The sequence below is a fragment of the Carettochelys insculpta genome, chromosome 2 (genome assembly GCF_033958435.1).
Source record: "Carettochelys insculpta isolate YL-2023 chromosome 2, ASM3395843v1, whole genome shotgun sequence".
NCBI lineage: Eukaryota > Metazoa > Chordata > Testudines > Carettochelyidae > Carettochelys > Carettochelys insculpta.
In genome coordinates this window covers 192,777,030-192,793,943 of record NC_134138.1, presented here as the reverse complement: position 1 = coordinate 192,793,943, position 16,914 = coordinate 192,777,030, and the positions used below count along the sequence as shown (strand labels likewise).

General features: G+C 39.3%; 1 protein-coding gene across 7 annotated transcripts in view; it reads right to left on the bottom strand.

Moving 5' to 3' along the window:
* Nucleotides 1-16,914, bottom strand: part of CLASP2 (cytoplasmic linker associated protein 2) — a 325,025-nt gene that overhangs the window by 70,454 nt on the left and 237,657 nt on the right. For all 7 annotated transcript variants that reach the window (XM_074988197.1, XM_074988200.1, XM_074988203.1 and 4 more), the window contains 3 exons: nt 14,380-14,486; nt 10,285-10,529; nt 7,116-7,179 (listed from right to left, as the gene is read on the bottom strand). In XM_074988197.1, the coding sequence (XP_074844298.1) occupies nt 7,116-7,179; nt 10,285-10,529; nt 14,380-14,486 (416 nt within the window). The remainder of the gene's footprint in view (nt 1-7,115; nt 7,180-10,284; nt 10,530-14,379; nt 14,487-16,914) is intronic.

Sequence of the window (16,914 nt, the reverse complement as noted above, 5' to 3'; positions counted from 1 at the left end):
GGTGGATTGTTATATGAAAGTAAGCATCTTGTAAGTCGAGGGCTGCAAACCAGCCTCCATTGTCCAGTGCCGTAAGTATGGAGGCAACTGTAATCATCCAAAAGCGCTGCTTGCACAAGTAACGGTTGAGGCCCTGTAGATCCAAAATCGGCCTCCAGCCTCCAGTTTTCTTCTCTGTTAGGAAGTATCGTGAGTAAAAACCTTCCCTTGGAATAGTTCCGGCACTCTTTCCACCGCTGCTATGAACATGAGGTGATGTACCTCCTGCTTCAGCCTCGCCTCGTGGGCAGCGTCCCTAAGATGGGGCCGGGTGGGAAGTTTCGTTGGTGGAAGTGACTGGAAGGGGATCGTGTAACCCGTGGCTATAATTTCCAGCACCCATTTGTCTCTGGTGATCTTTTGCTACTGGGAGAGGAACGGTTTGAGGCGATGATGGAACATGAAATGAGAACGGCATTGAGCGATGGTGTTGATAGTGCAGTCCTCGACATACCTGTCAAAATTGCTGTTTCCGGGCTTGCCCTGAGGGTGTACGGCTTTGTTGAGAACATCGCCTGGGGGCCCTCTACTGCTGCTGCTGTTGATGGCGCCCTTGGTCATAGCCTCGCTGATATTGTGCACGCTGTGGTTGGTAAGCGTAGCATCTTTTCTGAGGATAGAATTTCTTTTTCTTGTATGGGGGAGTATAAATACCCAAGGTCTTAAGTGTGGCCCTCGAGTCTTTGCTGGAGTGGAGGACCGAGTCGGTTGCGTCCGCAAACAGCTTTTGCTTGTAAAAAGCAAGATCCACGATCTTCGCCTGTAGGTCTCTGGGGATACTGGACGTCTGGAGCCAGGATTCCCTACGCATTACCACTGCTGCGGCTGTTGAACGTGCTGCTGTGTCCGCCATGTCCAGGGCAATCTGGACTCCCGTCCGCGATGCCGCATACCCCTCTTGGACAATCGCCTTTAACACTGGCTTCTTGTCCTCCGGGAGTGAATCCATAAGAGGAGTGAGTCTAGAGTAATTGTTAAAGTTATGGCTTGATAGATGTGCCGCATAATTTCCCACTCTCAGTAATAGGGTAGAGGAGGAGTAGACCTTCCTGCCGAACAGCTCTAATTTCTTAGCATCTTTATCTGACCCCCCTGATTTGTACTGAGACGTCTTCGACCTCTGCTGGGACGATTCGACCACCAAAGAACTGGGTTGTGGGTGGCTAAACAGGAACTCCATGCCCTTGGCTGGGACGAAGTACTTCTTATCTGCTCTCTTGTTCGTAGGCAGAATAGAGGCCGGAGTCTGCCATATGTTAGTGGCTGACTCCATAATGGCTTTGTCCAGAGGGATAGTGATTTTAGATGAAGCCGGGGGTCTCAAATTTTTCAGGAGTTTATGGCGCTTCTCCTGCACCTCTGCTATTTGAATGTCCTGCGTGAATGCTACTCTTTTGAACAGCTCCTGGAATTGTTTAAGGTCATCCGGAGGGGAGACATCCCTGGGGGCAATGGCCTCATCTAGGGAGGATGAGGAGGAACCGCTGGGGTAAGCCTCCCCCAAATCCTCTGGCTCCCGAGTTCGGTGGTATACTTGCTCCCTGGTGGGCTGTGAAGGGAAGTCTCGGGACTCTGGACCTAATTCCCCCGGGACAACTGCATTCCCGTCCCAGAGCGAGAGTGTACACGGGAGTATTGATAAGTAGTAGGAGAAGACCTGTCCCTGGATCTAGACCTGCGGTGTCTGTGTTCAGCATGATGAGGATGACCATAGCAACATGGGCAAGTGCCCGGTGATGGAGACCTGGACCATGATCCGGGAGTGTACCCATGATGCCTGGGAGAGCAGGATCTCCGTGACGACAGTGATCGTGGTGAAGCTGGTTTGTGATAGTACTCAAGGGGATCCATGCCCAAAAATGGTGAAGGTAGCCTCAGCCACGGCGAAATTGGTTGGAGGAACGGAGAGGGAAGCCCGAAATAAGCAGGCTCAGGCTGGAGGGCCTTATCAAACAAGATCATTTTGAGCCTCATTTCTCTGTCCTTCCTGGCCCTGGCTATAAGCTTAGCACAGTGGGAACACTTCTGGGTAACATGAGACTCCCCCAGGCAATGAATGCATTCACTATGCCCATCTGAGGCCGGCATAGCCTCGCGGCATGACTCACACTTCTTAAACCCCAAGGAAGCCATCAAGGTGAGTCTTTACTGTTAATAGGGTACTTAACTACTAATCAGTGCTTTCTAACCCAAAATAACATTCACGGCCTTCAGGGCAGCAGACGACTTAACAGCCTATTGTCCGCCCCTCTCTCCTTCATTCCTCTTCTCTCTGCTATTTAATATGCTCTTCTCTTTCTCTCTCTCTCTCTTTTTTTTTTTTTTGTATAATAGTGACAGACGACGAACTAACACACAAAAACAACTATCTTATCTGTCTCAGGCTTTAGCCGGAGCGGATTCCGTCTGCAGCCGATGGCGGTTGAGAAGGAACTGGCAGGGACAGGATCGCGCACATGACCAAGGGCGTGCATCGGCGCATGCACGATCCAATAGAAACTGCCAGAAGAATTCCGATCTGCAGTGCCGGGCGAGCCCGACACCTATTGTGGAGCACCCACGGGGACCACTTGAAGAAGAACACTGCCTTATTTGATCCACAACAGTGAATAGGACTGTCACCAAATGGAGACATCAAAGGAAACAGATCAGGAAAGATCAACATACAAGGCTTTAAAGGACCTCATCAGGTGAAGTGATTTCCAGACAACGCTCTAAAGGAAGCTGCCGACAGTATACCCTTAAGATGTGGAATAACACTGGTCTCAACTGAAAAATGTCATCATTGGAGCTTGTGGAGAAACCACTGTCCAGGAAGCACAAGGGCTGGTTTGGTGAGAATGATGTGGAAATTGAACACCTGACTGAGGCAAAAAGGAAAGCCTCTAGGCCTGGGAAAAACTGACATTAACTGCACAACAAAGAGAGAAGTGCATGCCAAGGCCAGCATAAAACAAGGTCTCTGGAAAAAACCAGTGGTGGACTCAGAAGGCACACGTACTACACCATCTTGCAGACATAAATGAAATAAGAGGTTTCTTTAATGCTACAAAAGCTGTTTATGGACCGAGAAACTATGGAATCATCCCCTTAGATCAAATGATGGTACCCAAAACTTGAAAGACAATGAAGCCATTGCTTCTCACTGGAGGGAGCACTATAATGAGCTCATAAGCCACTCTTCCACTATGGTCCTAGAATCCCTTGACTAAATCCCTCCGCAACCTCACAGGGGCAATCTTGCAACACTTCCTACCCGTAGTGAGGTCCAACCTGCCATCAAAGCAATGAAGTACAACAAGGCAACTGGACTAGATGGAACCCCCACTGAAGTCTTCAAAGAAGGTGGGGCAGAGCTCCACAAACAACTCCACCTCCCTAGTCTCGAAATCTGGGTTAGGGAGCAGATACCATGAGATTTCAGAGACACTGATTTACAGTCTCTACAAGAAGTGCAACAAGTCGGACTGTGGAAACTATTGTGGTATCTGCCTCCTGGAAACAGCAGGGAAAATCTTATCTCAAATCCTTGCAAACTGACTCCTATCACTCTCAGAAGGAATTCTCCCAGAATCCCAGTATAGCATCTGACCTTCCGAGGAACAGCGGGCATGAGCGTCACTGAGTGGCAACTGAAAGAAAAAGTGTCATGAACAAAACCAAGACTTATACATGAGTTTCACTGACATGACCAAAGTGTTTCATTCAGTCAATCACAGCACCCTATGGACCATCTTCTCAAAGATCAGATGCTCCAAAAATTCATTAGCATCTGGATGCTGCTTCACAACAACATGACTGCCACAATATCGAGCAACAATGGATCCCAAAGCAACCCCTTTGAGGTTAAAATGGGAGTCAAGCAAGGCTGTGTCATCGTGCATCTCCTTGCCATGATGCTTCACCTCATTGATGGCAAGCTTCCAGATGGCATAAAGAATGTCGATAGAATGAATGACAACATAGTTGCTGCTCTTTCTCCTGCAGTCCTTCAGACCATCTTAAGTACCTTCACTGAAACATATGAGACTCTTGGCCTCATACTGAACATCAAAAAAAAAAGACCAAGGTGCTCCACCAACCCTCACTGATGGGACAATCTCATGAACCTTCTGTTGAAGTCAATGGGGGAACTGCTGGAAAATGTGGAGCACTTCCCATACCTTGGAAGTCATCTTCCGCTAAAGTTGACATTGATATGAAAATCCAGCATTGTCTGAGCCATGTAAGCTCTGCTTTCGTCTGCCTGAGATTAAGGGTCTTCTAAAACTAGGACATCTACCCAAAGATAAAGTTCCTAGTATATCACGCAGTGGTTGTTCCAACACAACTGTACGCATGTGAAATCTGGACAACATAAAAGTGTCATCTGAAGGTACTTGAACAATATCAACAACACTGCCTCAGGAGAATCCTAAATATCACTTGGGAGGATACGCACATGAATGCTAGTGTCCTGTAAGAGTCAAACATGACCAGCATTGAAGCCATTATTATTCAACAGCTTAACTGGACTGGTCACGTGGTTCTGATGTCTGATCAGAGCCTCCCAAATTAGATTCTGTTTTCTGAGGTGGAGGAAGGACAGGGAAGCGTTTGGGGCCAGCAGAAGAATATAAGGACATGATAAAGAGACACACAAAAAAGTGCAGCATTGGTGACACTTGGGAGAACCTTGTCCAACACCATCCCCAGTGGCGAATGGGAATCCATGATGGGCTGGTGCAATCTGAGAGGCCCTGCCGCAGTGCCAATGAAGAGAGGTGAAGAAGAAGAAAGGAGTGGCAAAAAATGCCCTGCGTCCCTCCAACAGTTACTGACACCCACTCCTTCTGTGATAAGGTCTGCAGCTCCAGAATCAGGCTGATCACCCATCAACTGACTCACAAATAGGAGGGTGACGTGAAGCAATCCTACTAATTACTGAGTGACCACCAAGGAAACAAGCATTTGAAAACACAGAAAACTTGAAAAATATTTCAACAGTATTATTGTTAAGTCTTTTAAATCACTTTACAGCCCTACTTTGAACACACAGAATATCTACAATTCAAGACAAGCCCTAAATTTTTATTTTTATACACACACAGTGCCTTTTTTGAAAGAAAGAAAAAGTGCTGATACTCACTGCTCCCTCCCCACAGCCAGTCCCATGGGTGGGGGCTGCTGGGGTGTTGGTACCAGCACAAAAAAGCACTATATATATAATTTTAGCATTTGTATTGCTGTGCCCAGTTATCTGAGATGTTTCACTTTAATTGTGTTTGTTATTAGAGCAATAAATAAGTCACAATAATTCACCTACTAGGGAGAGAAGACAAAGAAACAAAATTAAAAGTACAACCCAAAAGTGAAGATTCAGTAAAATAAAACTGCTCTTAGAAACCCAGAAGAATAGCATCCATCCTGATTTATGAAATAATTGTATATACTTGCCTTGTAAAAGCTCATGTCATGTAAACAAAGCATGTGTTAAAGATTCATATGTCCCTTCAGATTCTTAAACCTTGGGTTGAGTGCTGTAGCTATTTTTAAAATCTCGAATGGGTACCCTCTGTGTTTTGTCAATTGGCAGCAAAGCTGTTCTTAAAACTAACAATTAAATAACTAACATCATCCAACACTGCTATAGCATGAATACATGGAAGAAGTCGGATAAAAGAGAGCAGGAGATTTTCAATTTTTCCCCAAGGAGCTGAGTCACAAACAATTTTTTTTTTTTTTAAAACCATCATCAAAATGGGTGCATGTCCTCTGGAATCATGCCTAAAGCATATAGGCTAGCAAAGTGAATGTCTGTTCTCACTTTCAAATGATATTGTAATTAAGAAGCAAGCAGCGGCATGTCCATTATAACAAACTTGTTCACCTTAAATAGTAACAAAGAGGAAGCCGTGCTAGTCTATACACTATCAAAACAAAAGGCAGTCAAATAGCACTTTAAAGACTAGCAAAATGGTTTATTAGGTGAGCTTTCATGGGACAGACCCACTTCTTCAGACCATAGCCAGACCAGAACAGACTCAATATTTAAGGCACAGAGAACCAAAAACACAAAAAAAAAAATGTTTGTTTTGGTTCTCTGTGCCTTAAATATTGAGTGTGTTCTGGTCTGGCTATGGTCTGAAGAAGTGGGTCTGTCCCACAAAAGCTCACCTAATAAACCATTTTGCTAGTCTTTAAAGTGCTACTTGACTGCTTTTTGTTTTGTTCATCTTAGTGATTGTCAGTAAGAAATAGGATTGAGTGAACTCGTAGGCTCTAAAGTTTTACAGTGTTTGGTTTCTGAGTTGTGTTATGTAACCAAAGAAAATCTACATTTGTAATTTGTACTTCCATGATAAGAGACTGCATGACAATACTTGTTGGAAGTGAACAGAAAAATGGTGTCTTGTGTTTATCATTTTTACCATGAATATATTTATAATCCAAAACAATAATATAAAGTGAGCACTGCACATGTTGTATTTTGTTTTATAACTGAAATCAGTATCAATAACACAGAAAAATGTCCAAAATATTTAATATATTTAAAATTGATATTCTATTATTAAACAGTATGATTGATCACAATTAATTTTTTTAAACAGTTAATAGTGTGAGTTAACTGTAATTGATAGAGTATTTATAATACACTTTTATGGCAAAAGATTTAAGGGAACATCTACACTACATGGAAGATCAACCTGCTGTGGATCGAACTTCCCGAGTTTGATTTCTCATGCCTGGTAGAGATATGTGAAATCGTACTATCTGAGGTTGGCAGTCAACCCCAGTGCTCCTCAATATCACAAGGAATAAGGGAGGTTGACAGCAGAGTGTCTCCCATCAACCTCCCTCTCTGAAGACAGCCAGGTAAGTTGATTGCTGATGTGTCATTTCTAGCTAAGCAATTGCTGTAACTAGAATTTTGTCTGTACAATGGACTTAACGCCTAGTGTAGATCAAGCCTAAGTGTACAAATGAATACTTACAAATATCATATAAAGAAATGGTTGCGTAGTACTAATCTACAAAATTTCATTGTGCTGACTACAAGTAAATAAAGGAATATCAACAGAAAAGGCAAAACATACCTTGCTATGAGGGTCAGCGAACATCCTTGTGAAGATTTCACATAATCTTTTCAATTCAACGCGACTGTTAAAATGATTTAACAACTAATTAGTTTCCAACCATGTTGACTGCAAGGAATAATTTTTAAAAAAAGACACAGACTTTAAGTTCAAGACACAGACTGATACTTCAAGTTCGATGTTCAGGTCGAGGCTTTGCAAAACATCTTTTCAACAGAAATATTTTCATTTCTGTGTAAATTTAAATTTGAAGTTTAACTTCAATTTAAACATTTTTACATACTGTTTACAATCCAAATAATGTAATGCTGTTCTGGTGCTGAAAAAAAATCAGTGAAACTAACTACAAGCCCAAGTGAAAATGATAGCAGCTGAATAGTTCATGTAATAAAGTTAATCTTAAAATTTTCAGTTTTAATATCTGTTAATATAGATAACATTTGTTTTTAAATACAACTTAATCCAGTAATGTCCCTTTCTTGTACACACATTCACACATGACGTTGCATTTACTACACATTACATCACACATCTTTTGATTAGCTTGGCTACTTTTCAGGAACCAATTGCTGTGCAACATCCTCTGTCCACATACTATTCATGGAGATGATCATCTTGATTCCTTACATTCTAGTTTTAGCTTATCCATTGTTGCTAGTGTTAGAGTTGCTGAATTTTTAGCAAGCGCAGAGAACCTGATTCCAGCATACCGCTTGTCAAGTCCCTGTTTACAACCTCACTTTTCAAAAAAACAAGTAGTCCTGTAGCATATTAAAGGCTAACAAAAACCACACCCTCTAAGAAATGAGGAAAGTTACGTATGTCCAGCTAAATCTATATTATGCTGTTCTGTGGCAGTTCTGGAAAGGCAGCTTAGACCAGCTTTGGCCTCTCTTTCACTGAGGACCATAAAAGATGGGAGCAATCCTGAATAGTGCTTATCTTCAAGAAATTATTAATAGAATGATTTTTTTCCGTCTTAAAGGGCTCTTCATTTAAATTGTCTCTAATGCTATGAAATAAGGACTTCTGTCATTAATTATTATCTCTTTAGTGCTACCGATAATTTCAACATTCTTCAAGGATACCAGAAAAAAAATTATGTTAAACTAAAAAGCATTAAGGGAGGTTGTAATTATCCCCAAAATAAACATATAAATGCAGGAAATTCTGAGTTAAGAGTACATTTAAAATAAATCCAAATGAGTTAAGGTATGGGAATGCTGTTATAACAACAAATCTTAACTTTGTTTTAAAAAATGTCACTGCAATGACTAACAATTAGGATTACTGCACCACAGCCCCAGATTAAACTAAACTTATTTTTAAAGACATCTGATCATTTTTAAAATGGATTCCTTCTGGCTGTCATTACAAGGCAGAGATAAGGCTGTCTGAGTGCCTTACCTGTATATTTACATATTTTAACACATTTGGGCTTATTTTAAGTGTAATCTTACATCCGTATTTCTTAAGTTTCTAGTGCTTGTTTTTGGGTATACTTACATGTAATGTTCTTACTTACTAACATGTAGTACAACTTAACTACAGTTTAATCTAAATTCCCATTAAATGATTCGCTTAGAAAAACTAAACCAAATAATTTGAAGAGTAGGGTTAACTATGAGGTACTAATTTTGATTTGAAGATCTTCAGCATAAACTCTAGATCTTTATTTTATTTTAACTTTTAGGACTAGACTACCCAGCATGCTCTGTATGCTTTACTCACTTTGAAAGAACAGAAACTATTTGATCCTCCTAGAGTATATCTAACACAACTCCTGGGACAATGCTTCCCAGCACAGGCAAACAGGCACATGCTCAAGCTACTGCACTAAAAATAGCAGTGTGGTCAAAGTGGACCAGGCTATGGCTTGGATTTGTCACTTGAGTACAATCTGGCCTATCCCTCTGGGTATGTAGAATTGGTAACCTTAGCCCCTACCAATTGCTTTCGTGGCCACACAGTACGCTAAGCTTAAATAGAACTACTTTTGTCCGTCTGCTTGCACTGAAAAGCACCTTCCCAGGCGCTCTGCAGATGCATCCCTAATGAGTAAGAATGTTTCTAAATATACCATTACCTATTCAAGTTGTCAACTGGAAATTTAAAAATTATTTTGGTTTAAGTGTAATAGAACAGGTTTGCTGTTTAAATCTGGATGTGTGATACACCCTATAGCCAGCTCTTATGCTTGAGTCTCATCAACTCAACATAACATTGCTGTAAGCCAAATAGAGGAGCTAAATGATGGACTCTGGAGTCAAACTGAGAGATCTGGATCCCAGAGAACCGGATACAGTGTTCTCCCAGAACTGCACAATGGTCTCGATAAGCCAAGTCGAAAAGCTCTAAGAGGGAATCCTCGCACATAGGTATCTTAGCTCTTTTGTGAGGGTATGGCATAACAGCCCATTCTGAGCAAAGGGAGATTGTGGCTTTTTCCAGACTTTCAGCTCTCAATAATGTAAGAGTACTGGAATGAGGCACAGGAGTCTCTGGTACTAATGTAGTGTTGAAAGGGTTTAAGCAGGTTTCCTTCCTAATTTGACAACAGGTTTTGAAGTTTTTTCTGAGTTTGTAAATAGCTTGTTCACTGTCTTGCTAAAATAGTTTGTCATTGGTGAACTTTACATAGTTCACTGCGTTTGGCATGTGTGCATCTAATATCTAGATCTACAGTCACATATTCCTCCAGGCCATGAAAGACATGGCGTTTGCTCTTGGCATCCACAGATATGCATGCCTGGAAGTAGCAGCTAAAGAAATCTTACTATGAATAAAATCTAAATTTTCAAAAAGCAAAATCTGCAGCGTTTTTAGCTGTGTTTCTGAAACACTGTCTCAAGAAAGCAGGAAATGGTTTTTTGCCTATTCATAAGTCTTATAAATTAATACATACTAAGAAACGGGCTATCATAATTTTTGTCTATTTCCAGGATAAAGCATAGAAACACTGCAGTATGCATTATTTATTCAGAAGAATATACTATTACTACAAATTATCTCAGTAAACTGAAACATCAGTTCTGCCTGTAACAGAACAAAGTCTACAACTACACAATAACCTGACTGGGAAGATTCACTTCAGCTGCTAAATAATGGTTGTCTCTTCCCCTGCCACGACCCCAGGAAAACAATTCTTTTGTAAGAGACTTTTTCTTACCTTAAAGTCCTCTGATTTTTTAATAAATTCTGCAGACCTAGAAGACCTTCCTTTCTTTCCGACCAGTTGGTGCTAGCACAGCGATTGAGAACCTCTGCCACATCTTCCGTCTGCCGCATATATGTAGGTATGCTGCCATTGCGAGAACTGTATGATCTTTCTGAGCAGGCACTGGATGCATCACTGTTGGCATCATCATCAGAGTACATTCCATATGACTCATACCTCCTTCGTACAGGCTTTTTCTATCACATACAGACTCCCAGTTAGCAATGGTCACAAAGGCGTGTCTAACTTTGTATTTGTACATATCTATAGAAAGGCCAGCCCCTTCACTGATTATCTGCAGTGATGTTATGGCTCCAATTCCAACTTTCAACAAGTTAAGTAACATTAATATACCTTAAAGTCAGATTACATAGGATATCAAATGTAAAAATGAAGCAAACTGCACAACAGGCTATCTACGTAATCAGTTTTCTTCTCTGTAAGTTTTATTTGTAAAACATGCAAGTATTTATCATAACAGAGGGAGAACAAAGAAATTTAGCCATTTCACTCAACCGTACATGACTTCAAATCATAACACTATCAAGTGTAATATGCCATTTTTATTATTTAGTTTTGTAGTCTTAGTACATACTATATTAAAATGTTAAACTATCAAAAGAGGGAACAGTAATTTCTATACCTTAGTCCGTATGTCTCCTAAGAGCTGATAGCAGTAAATTATTAAAGAGAAATAGAGAAATTGAATATTGAGGACAATTGCTATATACTTGTACTATAATTTTCATTATAGTATCACCTATGACTGAAAACAAGCATTTTTAATATGTTGAAGACAATGGCTATTAGTATGTAACTTTATATATTTTTGCCCTATCTACAATAAAGTATGTAACACTGCCCAATCATACATTACCAATAATTTTTTATCCCACCTATACTCTTCCAGAAAAATACATCATAATACAATTTATTAGGTCTTCACAAACTGAGATAAGACCCAAAGTTCCCTTCTCATAGCCTTCTGAATTTCTCTTACACAGTGGTAATTCAACTTGAGGAACTGTTACATACAATCAACTGTCTCAGCATCAACCAAACAAAAGATTTTGGAACTTGACACAAATATTTTTCCCCTTTTTCTAACCAGCTCTGCTGTAAAATCTGAAACCTTTCAGTGTTGTTCTTGAATTGCAAAGTTCCATGTAGCAGGAAACAATGAAAAAAATAATTAGTTAAATTTATATATTACTAAAACGCCTTACAAGAATTTAAAAATACAAGCAGAAAAAAAGATCACTCCCCCTTTACTCCCAAAAACTTCAAACCCTAGCAGGGCAGGGGATTGAGAAAACCAGACTTACCACCTTTAAGAAAAACAACCAAACACCTCTAAATAAGAAACCAGTTAACCAAACTCAGAGAAGTGTAATGAAAATACTGTTTGAGTATATATTCAAAGAAGCAGAAGTATAAGTGAGTATTTTTCCCTTCATTGACATTACATTTTGCACAGAATTCTAATTCTATTGTTGAATAGCTTGAGCAATGTCCTTAAAACAAACAATACTGCAACAGAGAGTGTAACAAATAGGGCTTAACAATGTGCAGTGATTTTTTTTGGCAGCCCCAGCCATAGGATTGACTGAGGTGTGGGGTATGGGAGCTGGCTGAGTACCAGCTTCCCCCCGCACTCTTTTTTTAAAACAAAAAAGGCACTGCCTATGTGGGATTTTTTCATGGCCTTTGGAAGGAATCCAGGATGTGTTCATAGCACCATATTATCCCTATAAGATCTGATCAAAGCGGAGCAGTCAGAGGCTGAAGCTCTATCAACTGAAGTCTTTGCTACCAGGTAAATGAACATTTGTATAAGACATCTGAATTGTTAGAATTTGAATAGCTTGAATGGAGCTTTCATTAGTTTTGGGTAGACCACAGAAATACCACAACAGAAGGAGGGGAGGATAATTAATTAATGAATAGTTTTTTCTCACATATAGAGAAATGAGCCAGGTCACCAAGCACTACAGAGCCCTCTTTACATTCAAAAGACGCATTACAGGCCAAAACCGTTGCCAAATAAATAGGAATGAAAAGAAGTCTTTAATCCTGACTCAATTAGAATGGTAGGGCAGCAGTTTGGGAGGAGGGGTGGGGCATAAGGCTTATTTATATTTAAAAAAATTAAGTAAATCAAACATATGGACAAACTAAATCTGAATTGTTTTTAATCTGTAAAGCTCACAGAGCGTTCTTCACTATCAGAGGTGCTGGACATCTTCTGAGTACACCCAGGGGTTTCCCCAAACTATCAGTCACACCTAAATTATTTTTCTTTGACTGGATTTCAGATGTAATGGAGGAAAGGGAGAAATCTTTCCTGACTTCTACCTCAGACAAGGTATAAGAGTTTTAGAAAGCTATGCTACAGTTACTTTGGTGCAAGAGTGATTTCTGCCAGTAACACTAACCTATCTCCTTCAAATATTTAATCTATAAAAAACAATGTCCTATAAAAATAATGGATGAGAAAAAAAGAGAAGGAGAGATTTAACTGATGACTGGTTGAATGTAAGTGGCGTACTACAGGCCACAGGCAGAATGGGATTTCAATGCAAATGATTCTTCCTTTGAGAACTCAAAAATTGTATCTCACAGTAATTCAATGTCTTAAGTATGATTGCAGTGGTTCCCCCCACCCCAGTAATTTGTCTGCCGTAAAACTGCGGTAATTCCACACAGCAGTTAATTATCTTGACAAGTGGTATCTTAAAGATGCTAAATACCATCTTATGACAAAACACAGTATAACTCCTTTGATTTCAGGACTTGAAGTTAATCAAAGCTCTGAATCTGAACAGTTGCTAATGCGAAAATAAGTCTAACAAAATATAAAAGAAAGTAGTAAAATATGTCTATATGTGACTTGATTTAATAGAGGGAAAAAACAAATACCTTAAAACATTCAATCAACCATTTTATTTTGGTTGAGTAAGATATCAAAGAAAGATAAGTAAGAATGGCTGGAAATTTATTAATGGAACTTCTTTCAAAACAAAGCATCAATTAGTTGAAATTAAGAAGTCTGTGGGAATGTGTCCATTTTGATAAAATTTGATGGAATTTACGCACTTTTCCACTGGACACTCACCAATCAATGTTCCTGCCAGCTTGCTTGATGGACTCCTTGGCAGCCCAGCTGAAGATAACTACGGAGCCCAGACTTCCATCCTCCCAGCCCACACTCCCCAGAAGCTCATCTTCTTGGGTGCTACAGAGATGGAGTCTTTTGGGGATGTAGGTTGCCTGTTCCCTGTTTGACCAGTCCACCACCTGGACAACTTTCCACAAAATATTTTAAGTCCCCCCTCCCATTCTGCTATGGTCATTTTTAAAATTATCTAGAATTTTTCATGGAGCAAAAATATCATTGCTGCTTAGCTCAGCAAACAGGTTCTTCATTTTTTTTAATATAACATACAAATACATTAAGATACTAGAAACCAGAGCCATCTCATTCACAGGACATGGTGGAGTGGCCACCCTGGGTCCCCTGGGCTTTTGGGGGCCCCACTGTGGCAGCTCCAGCTGTCCTATGGACAGGAGGGAGGGAATATTTGGGGCCAGGCATGGGCACTAAGAGCAACCAGAGGCATGTGCAGCTGCAAGGGGTCACCTCCCCGGTGTTGCACTCACCACGCAGAGGGAATAGCAACTTTCTCTGCCATGGCCTCCTGAGTCGTTCAGCCATACTTCTCTGTAGGTGGCAGGGAGGCCTCCACTCCCAGCTGCCCACAGAGCAGTAGGGCTCAGAGGGCTGGGAAGGCATGGTGAAGCACTGGGGCCGGGGGGGGGTGGTGGTGGAGAGGCAAACCCCTGCAGTTGCTGCTGCAGGTAATCCCTGGCCAGGCTGGGCAGGAAGGGGGTCAGGGTATGCAGTGCAGGGTGGGAGATAAAACTGCTTTACCGTTCGGAATGCATATAAATATACATATGTAAACATCATATACAATATACATTTTAAGTCATTACACAATTCAAAGTTTTTAAGTTTACTTATGATGATAAATGGAGGATTCTTACCAAAGCATCTGCTACTGCTTCTTCTACATCAGAGCCTGTGTTCAGAACTCTCATAGCACTAACTGATGATGACAATCTACTTGACTGACTGATCCCAAATCCTGCTCCTGTGATAACAAAATAAGAAAATAAAAAAATCAGTAAATATGGTAACATGGAAAATAGAATTTAATCACTTAAAAAAACCCAAGCAGAAGTACAATTATTGCTAAGTGCTCTGGTCTACTTCATTTTTTTTAAATTTACAATTAAATGAAATGATGCGGCAATTATTTGATTTTTTTTTCAGCAAAAGAATAGTGAAAACGAAAAAGATTAATAAAAGTTTGATAAATATTTGTACTAATTACGAAAGAAATTAAAAAGCTCCATTAAGGCTTTTGGACTGTACTACGGAGCTATTATTTTTTAAGAGCACTTATTAAACTACATTACTCATTTTGGGTGTTTTTAAATAATTTTTTTAAACTAGAAAGCAAATATAAAAACTATCAACAGCACTATGTTAGAGAACTACATGCATAGAAGGTGCTATAAATATCAAATAATGAGAAACTAAAACAAAGTACACCTGCCAGTAAAAATAACAGTAAATGCATTGCTGATGGGTGGAGGTGAAAAGGACTGGCACTGGAAAAGAAAAGCTTGCAATATATACTCATCTGCCTTCATTATTCATAACACAGAACTCAAGTTAATGCAAATAATAAGTTTTTAAAAATGGATCGTAAGGAAAACCAAATGGGGAAATAAATGCAGGATGACTGCACAGATGACAGCAAAGTGTACTCATCCTTCACCTGCAGCCCCATATACTTCTGGGGTGTAGAGAGCACCAGTAGATCTGGAGTGATGCCTGGAAGCTGCAATAATAGGATCATATAAACCCTATCTATTATCATGGAAGCAAGGAACATTGCTAACTGTATAGATAAAAGCAATACTTTTTTGGAAACAGATGTCACATGAGTGCATGAAATAGAACAAATTGACAGAAAACATGAAATAAAGTTTCAGAAAAAAAAATCATTCAGCTATATAAGCAGCAGTACAAAAGCCACTTTACTATACACAATAAAAAGCAAAAATTCACTTTTTAAATTCAAAGCAAAATACACATATATGACTACGCAAGACTTTCAAAACTGTCTGTATCTCAGCTGCCAAGCAGACTTGACTCATCTAAGCTCCAGAGTCTGGTTGGAGTGAGAGCAGCCATTCTACAAAACACTTGTGCAGCACAGAAAATTAGATTGCACAGCATTACTGTATTAGCAACTATTTTAGCAGCATCCTGTACCTCTGAAAAGTGAAGACAAATTGCACTAACTCAAGTTAACAATACCACCAGGCTCAAATTAATGGATTATGTCCTTGGATTAAAAATATTTTAAAAGTATTTCTAATAAAACATTTTATTTTATTTTAATTAATTTAATTTAAACCCATTTCAAATAAAATTTGAAAATAAAATAATCTAAGGACTAAATTTACTATTAAACTGCTTAAATAAATACATGCAATAATTAGTCTCTTGAAATTTTAATAAGATTAAAGCATATTGCTTTTTAAATTATATTTAAAACCAGGTGGAAGTGTCTGTGATTTCAGAAGTCAGCTCAAGGTTTATAAAAATGTCACATAAGGTACTGCATTAGAGATCTGTACTATTTTCAGTCTTTACAATTTCAGTTACTCATATGCAGAAAAACTTGTGCCTTACTTCTAGTTTCAGTTTAGCTGGCAGGTACAGTGAGAGTATTTTCTTTATTTGGAGAAGCATATTTGATGCTGAGAAACTGACAGAGTTAAAAAGATGAGGAAAGCTTGTTTTGGTCTGCTAATCTCTGAATAAAAACCAGACAGGAGAGGATGAGATCTATTAATTCTAAATAGTTGAAGGATATGGGGCCAGAATGTCAAGCGTATTCAGGTTTTGATTCCAATACGAATTGAATTTACCCTACATATATGCTTTTCAAAATCTCACTAGGCAACTTTCTGCATCTTTAGGTGCTTAAGCATATTTGAAAACCTGTTCCCATGTCCTTAAAGCTTTTAAGATTAACTTTCCTTGTCAATAAAACAAATACCTTTAGAAATCAGACTTGTACTGACCAGAAAAAAATCCATCAGTTGATTAACTACACTTAATATTTCCTTTCTTTAATCTGTTTTAAATGCAAAATGCTTTGATAAATGTACATTTTTCTTATGTATCAACATATTTAAGTAATTTTATTTAATACAAGAATTTTAAACTGCTGATACTGTACTGCTTAAATTTAATTCCCATTTTCATCTAATTATGCCTTGACACTAGCCTTCAGTAAAAAGTATTATCTACTAGGAGGAAAAAATTGTACCATTCATCATTTTCTAGTTGTATAAACTAAGAATCTGAACAAATGTTGTTGGTAGTTCGTCGTGTTTGACGATGATGTCTTGAGCTTGCACAGGCTCAAGCTATATAACTGATTAAAAATGTGGATACATTATATAGATTTTGTACATCCTCTTGGTTAGCAAGAAGTA